This window comes from Lolium perenne, chromosome 4 (genome assembly GCF_019359855.2).
Source record: "Lolium perenne isolate Kyuss_39 chromosome 4, Kyuss_2.0, whole genome shotgun sequence".
NCBI lineage: Eukaryota > Viridiplantae > Streptophyta > Magnoliopsida > Poales > Poaceae > Lolium > Lolium perenne.
Genome location: NC_067247.2, coordinates 49,041,403 through 49,056,429, shown reverse-complemented (window position 1 = coordinate 49,056,429; position 15,027 = coordinate 49,041,403). Strand labels below are relative to the sequence as shown.

The following is a 15,027-nucleotide window of genomic DNA, read 5'->3' as shown; positions in this document are numbered from 1 at the left end:
CAGACTGAGGAGCTGGTTGCTGCTAAGCGCCAGTGGGACATCACCCAGCGCGAGTACAACCGCGCCCACGGCCTCACCCCAGGCGGCGACAACCCCAGCCGAGCCGGCCAGATCCGCCGCAGAGGCCGCGACCTAGGCGCCGAGATCGACCGCGACGGCGCGGACGCACCAGCTCCATCAATGGAGCTGCCCATCTACAACACCCCCGACAAGAACATGCTCGCCGCGCAAGCCGCCGCAGAGGAGCTGCGCGGCCTTGAAGGCGAAGAGTTACGCCGCCAGACCACACGGGTGACTGAGTTGCTGAAGGCTGCCAACCGGCAGTCGAAAGACCCCAGGTACGCCCAAGACCCTAGAGCTTCTCATGCTCGTGGTGCCGCAGGCAACGCCAGGGACACGGCCGAGTCCATCTCCCCAGCGCCAAGCCGGCGCAACGACTCTCGCGCCACACACGCGAGCTCAAGCCGGCCGAGCCGCCAGCCAGGCGGCGGCAGCAGCCGCAGCCGGGCCCCACCAAGACGAAACCAGGAGCAAGACTCCGAGCCTCGACGCCCACACCGGCCGGCTCCAGAAGCCAGCGGCGCTCGCCAGCCGGCACATACCCGGCTGGGCCCGCGCATCGAGCCGACAGACGCCCGAGATCGCCTCGACCGGCTGGTCGAATCCCGCATTGCGGAAGAAGAGGGGCCAGCTGGCCCAAAGTGCTTCGGGCCCCACATCGCCAACGAGCCCATGATCGACGGCTTCCAGCTCCCGCGTGACACGCCCAAGTATGACGGCACCGCCAAGCCGGAGGACTGGCTGCTGGACTACTCCACCGCAGTCGGCATCGCCCGAGGCAACAAACGCTGGGCGGTACGCTATTCCCCCCTGATGCTGGTCGGCTCCGCCCGCACCTGGCTCAACAACCTGCCAGCCGGCAGCATCAACGGCTGGCTGGATTTCGAAGAGGCCTTCATCAGCAACTTCACCGGCACCTATCGCCAGCCGGGTCGCCCTCAACAGCTTGAGATGTGCAAGCAGGGCCCGGACGAGACTGACCGCGCATACCTGACGCGCTGGTGCGAGATGCGCAACTCCTGCGAGGGTGTGCATGAGATCCAAGCCATCAGCTTCTTCATGGGAGGCTGTCGGCCCAACACCATGCTGTGGCACAAGCTACGCCGCAGCGACCCCAAGTCGATGGCCGCCTTAATGGCCATCGCCGACAAGTACGCGCTGGCTGAGGAAGCCGGCAAGGCGCCGGCTGATATTTCACCGGCCCCAGCAAGACGGGACAACAACAAGCCGGCCGAGCACAAGCCGGCCGAGGGCGGCTCGCATGGCAGCCGGCGGGATAATTACCGCGGCAAGCGGCACAGCGACCAGCCGGACCGCCGGTACGGTTCCGCCCATGTGGCAGCCGTGTCGGACCATGCGGCACCAGGCGGCAGCCGGCGCCAGAAGCAAGACCGGCAATGGAAGCCGAAGTACACCTTCGAGCAGATGCTCGACTCGCCGTGCAAGTATCATAGCGGCAAGAACCCCTCCAACCACACCACCCGCGACTGCCACTTCTTGAAGCGGCTGACAAGCGGTGAACCCCTCCCGCCCCCACCCCCGCCTCCTCCAGCCGGCGGGCCGGGTGGCCAAGGCGGCGCAGAGAACGCCAACCTCGAGCACCACGAGGCTAACCAAGTGCAACATGGCCGCTACCTGGCCGAGGATGCCGCCTACATCATCTTCACCTCCGAGCCCGAGGACAAGACGAGCCAGCAGAGCCGTTCCCTCGAGGTCAACGCGATCATCCCGCCGGTCCCCCAGTACCTAAACTGGTCAGAGCAGGCCATCACATTTGATCGCCGCGACACACCGGCTGTCCTGCCGAAGCCGGGCAGCTACGCCATGGTCCTCGACCCCACCATCGGCACGACTCGGCGCAGCGTGCGCTTCTCGCGCGTCCTCATCGATGGGGGCAGCAGCATCAACATCCTCTACCGCGACACCGCCCGCAAGCTAGGCATCCAAGAAGCCGAGCTGCGTCCCACCCCCACCGTCTTCCATGGCATCGTGCCAGGCCACTGCTGCCAGCCGATCGGCCGGATCACGCTGGAGGTGATGTTCGGGAAGCCGGATCACTTCCGCACCGAAAGGATCGAGTTCGAGGTTGTGGACCTCGTGAGTCCCTACCACGCGCTCCTGGGCAGGCCAGCCCTGACCAAGTTCATGGCGGTGCCCCACTACGGGTACCTGAAGATGAAGCTGCCTGGCCCTAAAGGGGTCATCACCGTAGCCGGCGACTACCGCCGCTCCATGGATTGCGCCACGTAGAGCTCCAAGATGGCCCAGACGCTGGTCATCGCCACCGAGAAGCAGCTCATCCACGACGCCGTCGCCCTGGCTAAGGCCGCGCAGGCGGACATGCCGGCTGTGGGCAACCCGGCTGGAACGACCCACTTCCAGCCGGCCGACAACACCAAGAAGATCCTGCTCGACCCGGCGCAGCTGGACAAGTTCGTCACCATCGGTGCCGGCTTGAGCAGGAAATAGGAAAGCGAGCTCACCAGCTTCCTCCGTGAGAATCGGGACATCTTCGCATGGTCTCCAAGGGACATGCCGGGTGTGCCGAGGGAGTTGGCTGAGCACCACCTCCACGTCAGGCCTGAAGCCAAGCCGGTGAAGCAGCCCCTCAGGCGCTTCGCCGAAGAAAGAAGGAAGGCCATCGGTGAAGAAATCGCCCGGCTCCTCGCAGCCGGCTTCATCATGGAAGTGCTGCACCCGGACTGGTTAGCAAACCCAGTCCTGGTTTTGAAGAAGAACGGCTCCTGGCGCATGTGTATCGACTACACCAGCCTCAACAAGGCGTGCCCGAAGGATCCCTTCCCCCTGCCGCGCATAGATCAAGTTATAGACTCGACTGCCGGCTGTGAACTATTGTCTTTTCTAGATGCCTATTCAGGCTACCACTAGATTCCTTTGAATCCGGCTGATCAAATAAAGACTTCGTTCATTACCCCGTATGGGGCTTACTGCTACACGACTATGCCATTCGGCTTGAAAAATGCAGGCGCCACCTACCAAAGGTGCATGCAAAAGTGTTTGCAGGATCAAATTGGCAGAAATGTTCACGCATATGTGGATGATGTCGTTGTAAAAACCAAGGAGATGCCTACCCTCCTTGATGACCTGAGAGAAACCTTCACCAATCTGCGAAGATTCCGGATGAAGCTCAACCCGGCCAAGTGCACGTTCGGCGTGCCAGCCGGCCAACTCCTGGGCTACCTCGTCTCTCAGCGAGGAATCGAAGCCAACCCAGAGAAGATCAGTGCCATTGAGAAGATGGAACTGCCGCAGTGCCTCAAGGACGTCCAGAAGTTCACCGGATGCCTGGCCTCCTTGAGCCGCTTCGTCAGCCGGCTGGGAGAGAAGGCACTGCCCTTGTACCAGTTACTGAAGAAATCGGACAAATTCGTCTGGTCACCACAGGCGGATGAAGCCTTCCGTGACTTAAAGCGCGTGCTCTCAACCGCGCCCATCCTCGCATCGCCGGCTTCAATGGAGCCGATGCTGTTGTACATCGCTGCCACCAATCGTGTGGTTAGCGTCGTCCTGGTGGTGGAATGCAAGGAAGCCAGCAAGGAAGCCGGCAAGGAGCAGTCGGTCCAGCGCCCAGTCTACTACCTTAGCGAAGTGCTGTCCCAGTCGAAGCAAAACTACCCCCACTACCAGAAGGTCACCTACGGCGTATACATGGCAGCCAAGAAGCTCAAGCACTACTTCCAAGAGCATCCCATCAAGGTGGTGGCCACAGCACCCTTGGCGGAAATCATTGGCAGCAAGGACGCCAATGGCCGGGTTGCCAAGTGGGCCCTGGAGCTAGCCGCCCACACCATCATCTACGAGCCGCGCACAGCCATCAAGTCGCAGATCCTCGCGGACTTCTTCGTCGACTGGGCCGAGATGCAATACCTGCCACCTGTGCCTGACTCCACGCACTGGAAGCTGCACTTCGACGGCTCGAAGATGTGAAACGGCTTGGGAGCCGGCATCGTCGTCACTTCCCCCAAGGGAGATCGGCTGGACTACGTCCTACAGATCCACTTCGCCGCATCCAATAATGTGGCGGAGTACGAGGCGCTCATTCATGGGCTGAAGCTGGCCAAGGAGATAGGCGTGCGTCGCATCCTCTGCTTCGGCGACTCCGACTTGGTTATACAGCAAGCATCGGGCGACTGGGACGCGAAGGACGCCAACATGGCCTCGTACCGTTTCCACGTCCAGCAGCTATCCGGCTTCTTTGATGGCTGTGAATTCCATCATGTGCCACGAGCAAACAACGAGGCGGCAGACGCCCTATCCAAGATTGTCTCAACCCGGCAAGCTATTCCGCCGGGCGTCGCCTTGGCGGTCCTCAAGAAACCGTCCATCATACCGTCACCGGACTCGGATTCGATATTCGTGCCGGCTGACCCGGGGGCTTCTCAGCCAAACCCGGGGGCTTCATCGCCCAAGTCGGGGGGCTTATCAGCCGAACCCACCGGCTCCACAGCCGAACCCGGGGGCTTCTCAGTCCAACGCGGGGGCTTCTCAGCCAAACTCGGGGGCTTCTCAGCCGAACCCGCCGGCTTCACAGCCGGACCCGGCGACCATGCAGTCGAAGCCGGAAGCTCCGAAGATGGAGGCCTTGGTGGTCAGCGTATTTGAAATAAAATGCGTACCATCATGGGCACAAGATTTCCTCTCCTACCTCACCGATGGTGTGCTGCCCAATGACAGGGTTCAAGCCAGGCAGATTGAGAGAAGGGCCAAGGCCTATACAATCATCAACCACGAGCTGTACAAACGCAACGTAAGTGGGGTGCTCCAGCGGTGCGTCGAGCCGGCTGAAGGGATTGAACTCCTACGGGAAATCCATCAGGGTGAGTGCGGCCACCACGCCTCCTCCAGAGCCATAGTGGCCAAAGCCTTCCGGCATGGTTTTTACTGGCCGACTGCGCTCAGAGACGCAGAAGAACTGGTGAAGAAGTGCAACGGCTGCCAACGCTTTGCCAAGCAAAAGCACACGCCGGCTTCCGCCTTGAAGACCATCCCCATTACCTGGCCATTTGCCGTATGGGGCTTGGATATGGTGGGCCCATTCAAAATAGCCCGAGGCGGCATGACTCATCTCTTGGTGATGATTGACAAATTCACTAAGTGGATAGAAGCCAAGCCAATCAAGAAGCTGGACGGCTCCACAGCCATCACATTCCTCAAGGAAATAATCGTGAGATACGGCTACCCCCATAGCATCATCACCGACAACGGCAGCAACTTCGCCGAGGGCATTTTCAAACGCTATTGCGGGGAGATGGGGATCCGAATGGACCTATCGTCCGTGGCACACCCGGAGTCAAACGGCCAAGTGGAGAAAGCAAACGGCTTGATCCTAGCCGGCATCCGGCCCCGGCTGGTGGAACCGCTTGAGCGCTCAGCCGGCTGCTGGATCGAAGAGCTGCCCAACGTGCTGTGGAGCCTGCGCACGACGCCAAACCGCTCAGTCGGCTTCACCCCCTTTTTCCTCGTATACGGGGCCGAAGCCGTCCTGCCGACTGATATCGAGCACGACGCGCCAAGGATCAAGCTCTACACAGAAGCTGAAGCCAAAGAAGCTCGTGAAGATGGAGTCGACCTGGTGGAAGAGGTCCGGCTGATGGCCGAGTCCAGGTCCACCGTATATCAGCAAAGCCTCCGACGCTATCACAGCCGGAAGGTCCAGTCCTTAGCATTCCGAGAAGGAGACCTAGTGCTCCGGCTGATCCAACGGACAGTCGGACAGCATAAGCTGTCATCCCCATGGGAGGGTCCCTTCATCGTGAGCAAGGCAGTAGGCAATGATTCCTACTATCTCATAGATGCCCAAGAGGCTAAGAAAAACAAGGCAAACAAAACTGACGAGGAGACTAAACGTCCCTGGAATGTCAGGTTGCTTCGACCATTTTATACTTGAGAGCAGGAATGTATGTATCCCTTGTACCCCTTTTGTAAGCTATGAAAAAGTAAGCGCCAAGAGGGCCGATTTCGACAAGTTTTTCGCGTACTCTATTGTTTTCGCCAATTGGCTAACACCCTCTCACGCGGCCGGCTTAGTAACGTGATTCGGTTTCCGACAGCCGGCTTCCGACCAGCTACAGACCGCAACCCGGCTGTCCGGCTGGCGGGAGTAAGTGCCTAGGGAGCCGGCACGCGAAATATGGCTAAGGGAAAGAGTGAAAGCGAATGGTTTCTTGCACAACTTTTCATAAAAGTGCCGGACTGCCAAACTCGACTCGTTCGACTGAAATACTATCGGCCTCACCCAGCGGCACGCTCTTGATCCGGCGACGGACCGCAAGTCGGACGTACGATCGGCAAGGGCACAGCCAAAGAGTGGGGCGGATGGGAAAAAGCGAACAAGTTGGAAGAAAGCAAGCCGGCACACAAATGATTAAACAAACACATTAAAAGTATGCTTTAATAAAAGGATAATAATATTGTCTTACATATGCACCCGGCATCCCGGGGATTTAACAAGCTGTCTTGCAAAAGCATAAGGATAGCAGGTACAAAACTAAACACCGGCTGGATCAGGACCAGTCGGGGGAGCATCAGCAGAACCGGCTGCCGGGTCATCCTCAAGCACGTCGTCCGCCTCATCCTCAGCCTCCTCCTCCTCGTCGTCAGACGGCGGGTTCGGGTCCGCGATGAAGATGGCCTTGTCGACGAAGTCGGCAATGGCGCAGGCACGGGCGAGCCGGGCGGTTTTGTTCTCCGGCGGGAGCTTGTCCTCCACGTCGGCGCGCCGGTACTCCAACTGCTCGAGGCTAACCTCGTTATACCAGGAGAGTACAAACGACAGCGCCATGTCAGCTCCGGTGCGCGCAGCCGACTCCTTCCAGTCCAGGAAGCGGTCGGGAGCCCTGTCCAGCCAGGTGATGAGATTGGAGAGATCCTGCGGCAGCGTCTCCGTCGGCCATAGCAGCCGGATCAGCTCTTCCGCCGCCTTCCGCAGCTCCCAACCAAGCTTGGTGATTGGCTCCACCCGGGCAGCCATGGATGACAAATAGTCATCCATGGTGAAGCACTCAGAGCTCTGCTCCCCAGTGGCCTGCCGGCGCTCCTCCCGTGCCTTGCCAACAGCCGCTAACGCCGCATCCTGCGCCTCAGGGAAGGACGCTGCAAAGAAGAAACACGTCAGAAATCCGTTGAAGCCGGAAATAGCCGAAAAACACAAATTTCCGAAGTCCTAAAGTAAGCCTGGCGGCAGCCGGCAAGAACCGACTGCCCCCAGCCTGAAGATAGAGATTCCGAAGCTCTCAAAAGTAAGCCTGGCGGCAGCCGGCAAGAACCGACTGCCCCCAGCCTGAAGATGGAGATTCCGAAGCTCTCAAAAGTAAGCCTGGCGGCAGCCGGCAAGAACCGACTGCCCCCAGCCTGAAGATGGAGATTTCGAAGTAAAAAAGAAAAAAAGCCTGGCAGCAGCCGGCAAGAACCGACTGCCCCCAGCCCGAAGATGGAGATATCGGAAAAATCAAAGTTTCTACCGCCGGCTGCCAGCCTAAGCCGGCAGCCGACGGCCGAAAGCCGGCAAAGGGGAAGGCATAAGCTAAAAGACTCACCCGCCAAGCCGCGGTCGAGCGCGCTAAGTTCCTCCAACCACCGCTTGGCGGTGGCCGACAGCTCGTTGGACTTGGTGGTCACCTCTTCACGAAGCGCAAGCCGCTGCTTCTCCACCTCCTCCAGCCGCTTGGTCAGGCCCGCCAGCTTCTCCTCCCCGTCCTTCTTGAGGGCGGCAAGCTCCTTGAGATGGTTTGCCTCAAGCTGGCGCAGCCGTTTCAGCTCCCCGTCAGCCACCTTCAGCTTGGCGGCAGCGGCCCGGTTCGCCTCCTCGCTTGTGACGCATTGGGCGCGGGCGACTCGGAGGTCCGACTCCAGCTGCGGGATCCGGGCGGCCTCAGCTGCAAGCCGGCAAAAACAAAGCCGTCAGTAAAAAAGAAACTCAACAGAAAAGAGCAAGTCAAAAGAGAGAAGGCCTTACCCTTGACAGCCTCCAGCTCGCGGGCCAAGCCGGCCCGCTCGATCTTGGCCTTGTGGTAGCTAGTCACCACCTTGTTGTACAAAACGGTGCGTCGCTCCGCAACCACCTGAAAGAAACAATCAGATATCCAGACGAAACCCGGACCGGCTCCAAACAGCCGGCCCATGCCTCGGAGGGCTACCAGGATAATAACAGAATTGCAAAAACGAGAAGCCACCTAACTTGTCAGCATCCTCCAGCGTTGCTAGCTAGGCAAGGGCCTCGGCGGCCTTGTTCTTAAGGCTGGCCCGGTAGCCAGAGAAAAGCATCTTCATGGGCGCCGCACCAGGCTGCCCCTCCCGGCTGAACACCTCGCAAGAATCCGCCTGGTGCCACACCTTCTCCATCGTGCCAGCCGAGCCAAGGCTGGAGTCGGACGCAGACGGCACATGCAGCAGCCGGGCCCCCTTGGCCACATGAAGGCCCTTAGAGGGGTCCGACGGGCCCTCCGTCCTCACCAGCGCCCGGGAGTCGGCGCCCTTCGAGCGCGCTGGCTCCTCCCTTGCCGGCTCCTTCCTGGCCGACTCCCTCCTCGTCGGCTCCGAAGCTGGAGGCGGCGCGGTCGAAGCAGTCGGCCCGGTGGGACCCGTCGTCTCCGGCGCCTGGGGCGCTCCTTCCGGACTGCTCTCCAGCACCACAACGTTGGGCGCGGGCCCGCCGACTCCAGTCGCAGGCGGCGCAGCCCCGCCAACTCCAGTTCCGGCCGCAGGCGGCATGCCCCTGCCGGCTCCGGCCGCCTGCTCCACAAATGGGGCGCGGCGCGGAAACATATCATCTATGGTCGGCCGGCGCGCCGACTGACCCTGGACTCCGCCGCCAGGCGCCGCAGGAGGCGTGGCTGAAGAAGACGCCCCCGCAGAAGGTGGCGTGGCCGCAGGCGGCACGTTGGCCGCAGGCGGCGTGCGCGCGCATGCCGAAGGCTGCGGGGTTGGCTCCCTCTGCCGCCAAAGCGGTGACGTGACGGGAGGAGCTTGCCGAGAGCCGCCTCCCTGGGTGAACTTTATTGGAGCCCTAGTTGAACAAGCAAGAAAAGATAAGTACAGAAAGAAAGGAAAGAAAAGGAATCAAACAACAGAGAAAAAAGAACTCACCCGGCTTGCTCCGGAACCCTCTTGGGCGCCTGCCGACGCTGCTTCTTGGCCTTCGCCTCCACCGCAGCCGTGGACCCGCCGATGGCCCGCTTCCTCCCCTTCGGCGTGGAAGTTGCCGTGCTCGCAGGCGGCACCTCGCGCAGAGGCACCGCAGGGATTGGCCCCGTGCCGGATTCCGCCGGCTCCGCCTGCGGCTGCTCCTGCTCATGCTCAGGCAAGGGCGGCGGATTATGCTCCCCCTGGCTGCCTTGCTCCGGCACCACCGGCAGATCGTCGTCGCCGGCTTGGTCGCCGGCTGGGTCGTCCGGATCGACGTGATCCGGCGTCCAGACCTTCGTCGCCAAGTCGCCATCCTCGATGCCTTGGCGGGTGAAAAGCTGAAAACAAGAAGACAAATATCAAGTCGGCCATGCAGCTGCAAGCCGGAAGACGGCCAAAAACATCAAACTTACCAGTTCAAGCAGCTGCGCCCGGTCGTAGGGTGGCAGCCCCCAATCCCAGTTGTCCGGCATGTTGGCCTTGGTGATGTTGTTCACCCGGCGAGCTACCTGGAACTTGGAGAGCTCCGCCTTCGACGTCCGAGTCGGGTCGAGCCGGCCGGACATATGACCGATCTTGTGAACGCGCCACTGGAGCGGTATCACCCGGCGCATGACATAGGTGCAGAGGAGGTCCTCGGCGCTTAGCCAGCCTTCCGTGACGCACTCCCCCAGGAAGTCCCACAGGAGGTTCACCTCCGCGTCCGGGTCCGAGGACTTGGCGTTGTGGCCCCAGTTGAGCCGGCCGACTGGCGGAGCCGGGTTGTATTCCGGCAGGTTGAGCCGGTCGAAAGCCGGGCTCTCGTTCCGCACGTAAAAGAAGGACATCTGCCAATTCTTCACAGAATCGACAGTTGGAATCCGCGGGAAAGACGTACCCGTGCGCGGATAGATGGAGGCGGCGCCGCAGGTCCTCAGACGGTCTTCAGTCGTCTGCGCCTTGATATAGTAGAGCCGGCTCCAAAACTCCACATCCGGCCACAAGCCGGCGTAGCCTTCCATGAAGACCACATAGCAGCTGAGGAGGATCATGGCGTTGGCCGGCAGGTGGTGCGGCTGCAGGCCGAAGTAGTCGAGGAACCGGCGGAAGAAGTTGGAGGCCGACAGGCCCAACCCGCGGTCGAGGTGCGCGCCGAAGACCACGCGTTCGCCGGGTTCCGGCTGGGGCTCCATCTCCGCGCCCGGCGCCCTCGTAATCACCCCCGCCGGGATGCGGCGGAGGCGCACGAGCCGCGCGATGTCATCTTCTCGCATGTACGAGCCCCTCCAGGAACCGCTCGGTTGAGCCATGGAGGACGAGGAAGAAGAAGAGGTCCACGAGAGACGGAAGGGCGAAGAAGAGCCGCTCCTCGCCGGAGGAGATCGCGGTGGAGAAGAGCGCGCCGTCGACGCGCGCGGCCCCGTGGCGCCGGATTGGCGGAGTTGCTCGGCGGAGGAATGTCGGGGCAATCGCTCGCCAAAGTTCGCCAGGGGAACGGAGGAAAAACTGCGCCGGAGCAGCGCAGAGCTCGAGCGGAGAGAAGGAGCGAAGCGGGAGCGCGAGGAGGAAGAAAGGGGCAAGTGCCGCCTCGATGCCTCCCCCGCGGCATTTATAGCCTCCAGCCGTGGGCGGTTGGCCTCCAAGTGGCGAACGTGGGCCACGCCCCCGGATTTACTGCGCCATGACTCCTCCCACGACCGCAACGGTTACTGGAAACGGCCACACCACTTCCCCCACGACCGTAGCGGATCCGGCGGAGACATTGATGTGACCAGACGAAACGGCAAACAGGAGCCAGCCGTCAGACCTGTCAAGTCGGGCGCAAGTCCCAAGGCAGCGGAAACTCCGGCGCGCCCAAGTCGGAGCCGGACATAAAATTCAGTCCGGCCCCAAACTCTCCTGGCAAGGCGGAGACATCGCCAAGACTTGTAAAAAAGCAAAAGCTGAAGAAGCGAAAATAACGGCCGGCTAGAAGCAGCCAGACGGGGCAAGCCGGATGAGGGCGCAGCCGGCTGAAGGGAAATTCTCAGTCGGCCCCTCCGAGGGCCGCCCAACGTATTCAGAAGATCTAAGAGCCAGGGAAACCTGCCTAGGTCCCTCTTAGCGCAGGACCTTGCCAGCTTCGGGGGCTAATGTCGGGGGGAAGACCCCGGGTACGGCAATGGACGCGGAGCAGCCGGCTAGAGGTTGGCCGGCTCGCGGCAAAGGCCGGCTGAGGAGCAGCCGGCTGGAGCCGTGGCCGGCTGCCTCGGAAGCCGGCTGGCTCTAAGTCCTAGTCGGCCTGGCTACGGCCATCCGCGCTGTGGCGGGGCCGGCTTCTACAAGCCATATCTGACTGGGGTTTGTACCTCAGACCGACTCGAGGCTGGCGAGTCTTGCACGGGAAGGAACTTGGTAGGTGGTCCGGGTTCAAAGGTCCACGCTGACCCCACTTACCGTAAAGCACGGGGCACTGTAGAGCAACAGTGCCACGCGGCAGACAGGCCATCATCGCCTACGACGGTCCGTACCGGCTACAGGGCATGATGGCAACAGGGACATCTCCTCGCCATGCCGCTGACCTCCTCTGGCGGACGGGACAGACCACTACGCCTCAACGGCTCCATGACGTCAACGCCTCGGGAAGGAGCGGAAGCCGGAGCCGGCCAAGCCGGCCCGTAGATCATAGGGACTTCTATGTAAAGTGCCAGCGCCTATATAAGCTGGGCTACCCCCCTCGTGCGGGGGACGATCGATCATTCTTACTTCACTCTAGACTTAGCGCTGCCCTGAGAGAGAGACATTCGTCTACCTTAGCCTCCCAGGAGCAGCCGGATACAGCTCTAGGAGCACCATTGTACTGTGATATCCTCATATACACACATAGCAGGAGTAGAGGTGTTACCTCCATCGGAGGGCCTCGAACCTGGGTACGTCGCCGTGTCGCTCGTGCCCATACCCGCATCCGGATACCGCCGTGAGTCCATTAGGAACCACCTCGATTAGCCACCCTATGGCATATGCCGTGACGATACCACGACACAAGCCCCCGGCTAGGCACGATGATCCGGAGGATGCTGACTCGGAGGAGGAGGAATGTGAGCCTTGGAACCGCCACAGTACGAAGAACAAGGACCAACAAGGCAAGGACAAAGACTCGAACCGCCCAGCCGCCGAGGGTGGTGGCAAGGGGGTTTCCACGCTCGCGGCGGTGCTCGGCTCCTTCAGTGCCCCACAGCTGAGCAAGGGCAGCGGATGTGGTTTCAACCAGTATGGGTCCAATTTGGACGCCATGCAGCTGGGGCCGATCGAGGACGCTCGTGGCCCGCCGCCGGTCGTCTCCGGGCAGGTGGGTGCCATGGAGGTGGAGGGGTTGCGGTCTGCCTGCAGGGTTCGGACGCTGAGTTGGTGTCTGGGGACACGGTGACCCAAGTCACCGACCCAGTCTCCTCTTGGCTACTGGATAGCCCAACTAAGGGGGTGACTGGGAGTCCCTCGCTGCTGTCTGCCGGGGCGGTGACAGAGGTGAGTGTGTTAACTGATGATCTTGGCGACAAGGAGGACGCGACCATGGACCAGGGCCTGCAGGCGGACTACGGCAAGACCGGCGACACCTTGCGCAGGGAGGTGACGACGTCGCTGTCGATGGCGAAGGGCAAGCGGACCAAGGTGGTGGTGGTCGGGGTGGACAACGGAAGATCGGGGGTGCGCAAGAGCGAGAGGTTCAAGGGGGCGGCAGCCGGTGCAACCACCCTGGAGAGGGCACAACGCTTGACAGCGGAGAGGAACCTGGAGACTCCGTCCAATTCCGGTAAGTCCGATGACTTTTCTGTTCTAGATGTTCTTCCAGACGTGCATCTCTCTTCTGTTATCAAGGATAGATGCGTGGTTTTCACCCCCGGTGCGGGCTCGCCGACAGAGGCTCTTTCGCTGCTTCGAGCTGAGGAGGAGGCTCGGGCGGCCATCGCCGCCAAGGCCTTGCAAATCCAACGGCAGGCCGAGGAACTGGCGGCCAGGGAGGCTGCGGAGCTAGCGGCCAGGGAGGCTGCTGCTCCTGTCGTCGACACCGGGGCTGCGCACCCGGTAGTGGATACGGATGTGGACTCGGTGTTACCACTGGAGCCCTCGTGCGGCTCTGGGAGAGCTGGCTCGGATCCGGTTCCCGTTGGGACGGGGCAGAACCAGGCAGGCCAACGGGAGGTCCTACCAGGTTTGGTGCCGCCCGCCACAAGGGGCCGGCCACGACGTGCTAAGAGCTCGTCGCTCTCGGTGAGGAAGGGGAGCACCAAACGTAAGACGGCTAAATGAGAGCCCTCATTTATAATATACGTGGGTTCGGACAATTGGGACGCCGAACTCAGCTAAAGGATTATATTAGGGATAACCGGCTAGATATCATTGGGCTCCAAGAGACCATACGGCCCGACTTTTCCACGGCCGAGCTTCGGTCCTTGGAGTTTGGCGGTCAGTTCATGTGGAACTGGCTGCCGGCGGATGGGCGTTCAGGGGGAATGCTTCTGGGTTTCCGCGATGACAGCTTTGATGTGGGTGCCTGGAAGATGGGGACTTTCTTCATTAGTGCTTCCATATTGCAACGTAATAACAGGATGAAGTGGTGTTTCATCCTTTTGTACGGCCCGGCAGATCATGGGAGATCTGACGAGTTTCTCGGGGAACTGGCTAGGGAGGTGGACGCCAGCCCCTTCCCGGTGGTCCTAGCTGGAGACTTCAATCTCATCCGCGGCGCCAGCGATAAAAACAATTCCAACATCTACTGGACTCGGGTCCGGAGGTTTAATGATGCGATCGCCGCTATGTCCTTGCGGGAGGTTGCTAGGGTCGGGGCCCGGTACACCTGGACCAACAAACAACTTAATCCGATACGCTGTGTCTTGGATCGGGTTTTTGTTTCACCTACCTGGGAGGCGGCGTTCCCGCTATGTTCGCTTTCGGCCATCACACGGATTGGATCGGATCACAACCCCTTGCTGCTGAGCAGCGAGGAAGATACCCCTACGCGTCAGTCGAGATTCTTTTTCCAATCGTGGTGGTTCCAGGTGCCTGGCTTTGGGGATAGCCTCGCCGGAAAACTCTCGGACTTCCTGTCTAACTATGGGCCACATATGGGGAGCATTGATCTGTGGCAATTCGTTGCTAGACATGCCCGTACCTTCTTGAAGGGCTGGGGAGCCAACCTGGGGAAGGAGAGACGGGAGTTCAAGGCCAACCTCCTGGCTCAGGTCGCAGACCTGGACAAGCTGGCAGACCAGTCAGGCCTAGATGAGGAGGGGTGGGCCCTTCGCTATCATCTGGAGGATCAGCTTGTGGATGGCGTGTAAGCACACGTCCGTTGAAAAGCCCAAGAGGAAGGTGTGATGCGTACAGCAGCAAGTTTTCCCTCAGAAAGTGTAGTGAACCTGCATACCACTGCATGTTGTAGTATGCTAGTCGTTGATATAACATTCACGAAGTACCATTCCGCAAATATTACATCCCTCAGAGTAGTACAACAGAACATAGCAGGTCCATAACTCATTCACTTATTATTACAAGCATAATACACATATCGTCTCGGAGCTCCTCTTGGGTCCAAAGAGGGATACTCCTGGGTTCGAGGCGAACCCAACTTAGCTTACAATATAGAAGTCTCATTAAGTTATACATTTATTCTCTCGAGCAGCTAAGTATGAAGAGTTCGTGCTGCTCGGCTACTACTACTACTCGATGCTTCTAGGCTTGATCTCCTCCGGAAGCCTCCCCGGTTCCGTAGACTATGAGGTAGTCTACACCTTCAATACCTCCAGAGAGGTCTGGTTCTTCATAGCCGATGATCTCGGCTCCTTCAGGGTTGTCGTAGTCCTCCTC

General features: G+C 60.5%; 1 protein-coding gene across 1 annotated transcript; it reads left to right on the top strand.

Annotated features, from left to right (window-relative positions):
- Window positions 1-13,466: 13,466 nt before the first annotated feature.
- On the top strand, window positions 13,467-14,501 carry LOC139838931 (uncharacterized). Its single transcript, XM_071828946.1, has one exon. The coding sequence runs from the start codon at window positions 13,467-13,469 to the stop codon at window positions 14,499-14,501; it is 1,035 nt and encodes a 344-aa protein (XP_071685047.1).
- Window positions 14,502-15,027: the final 526 nt, after the last annotated feature.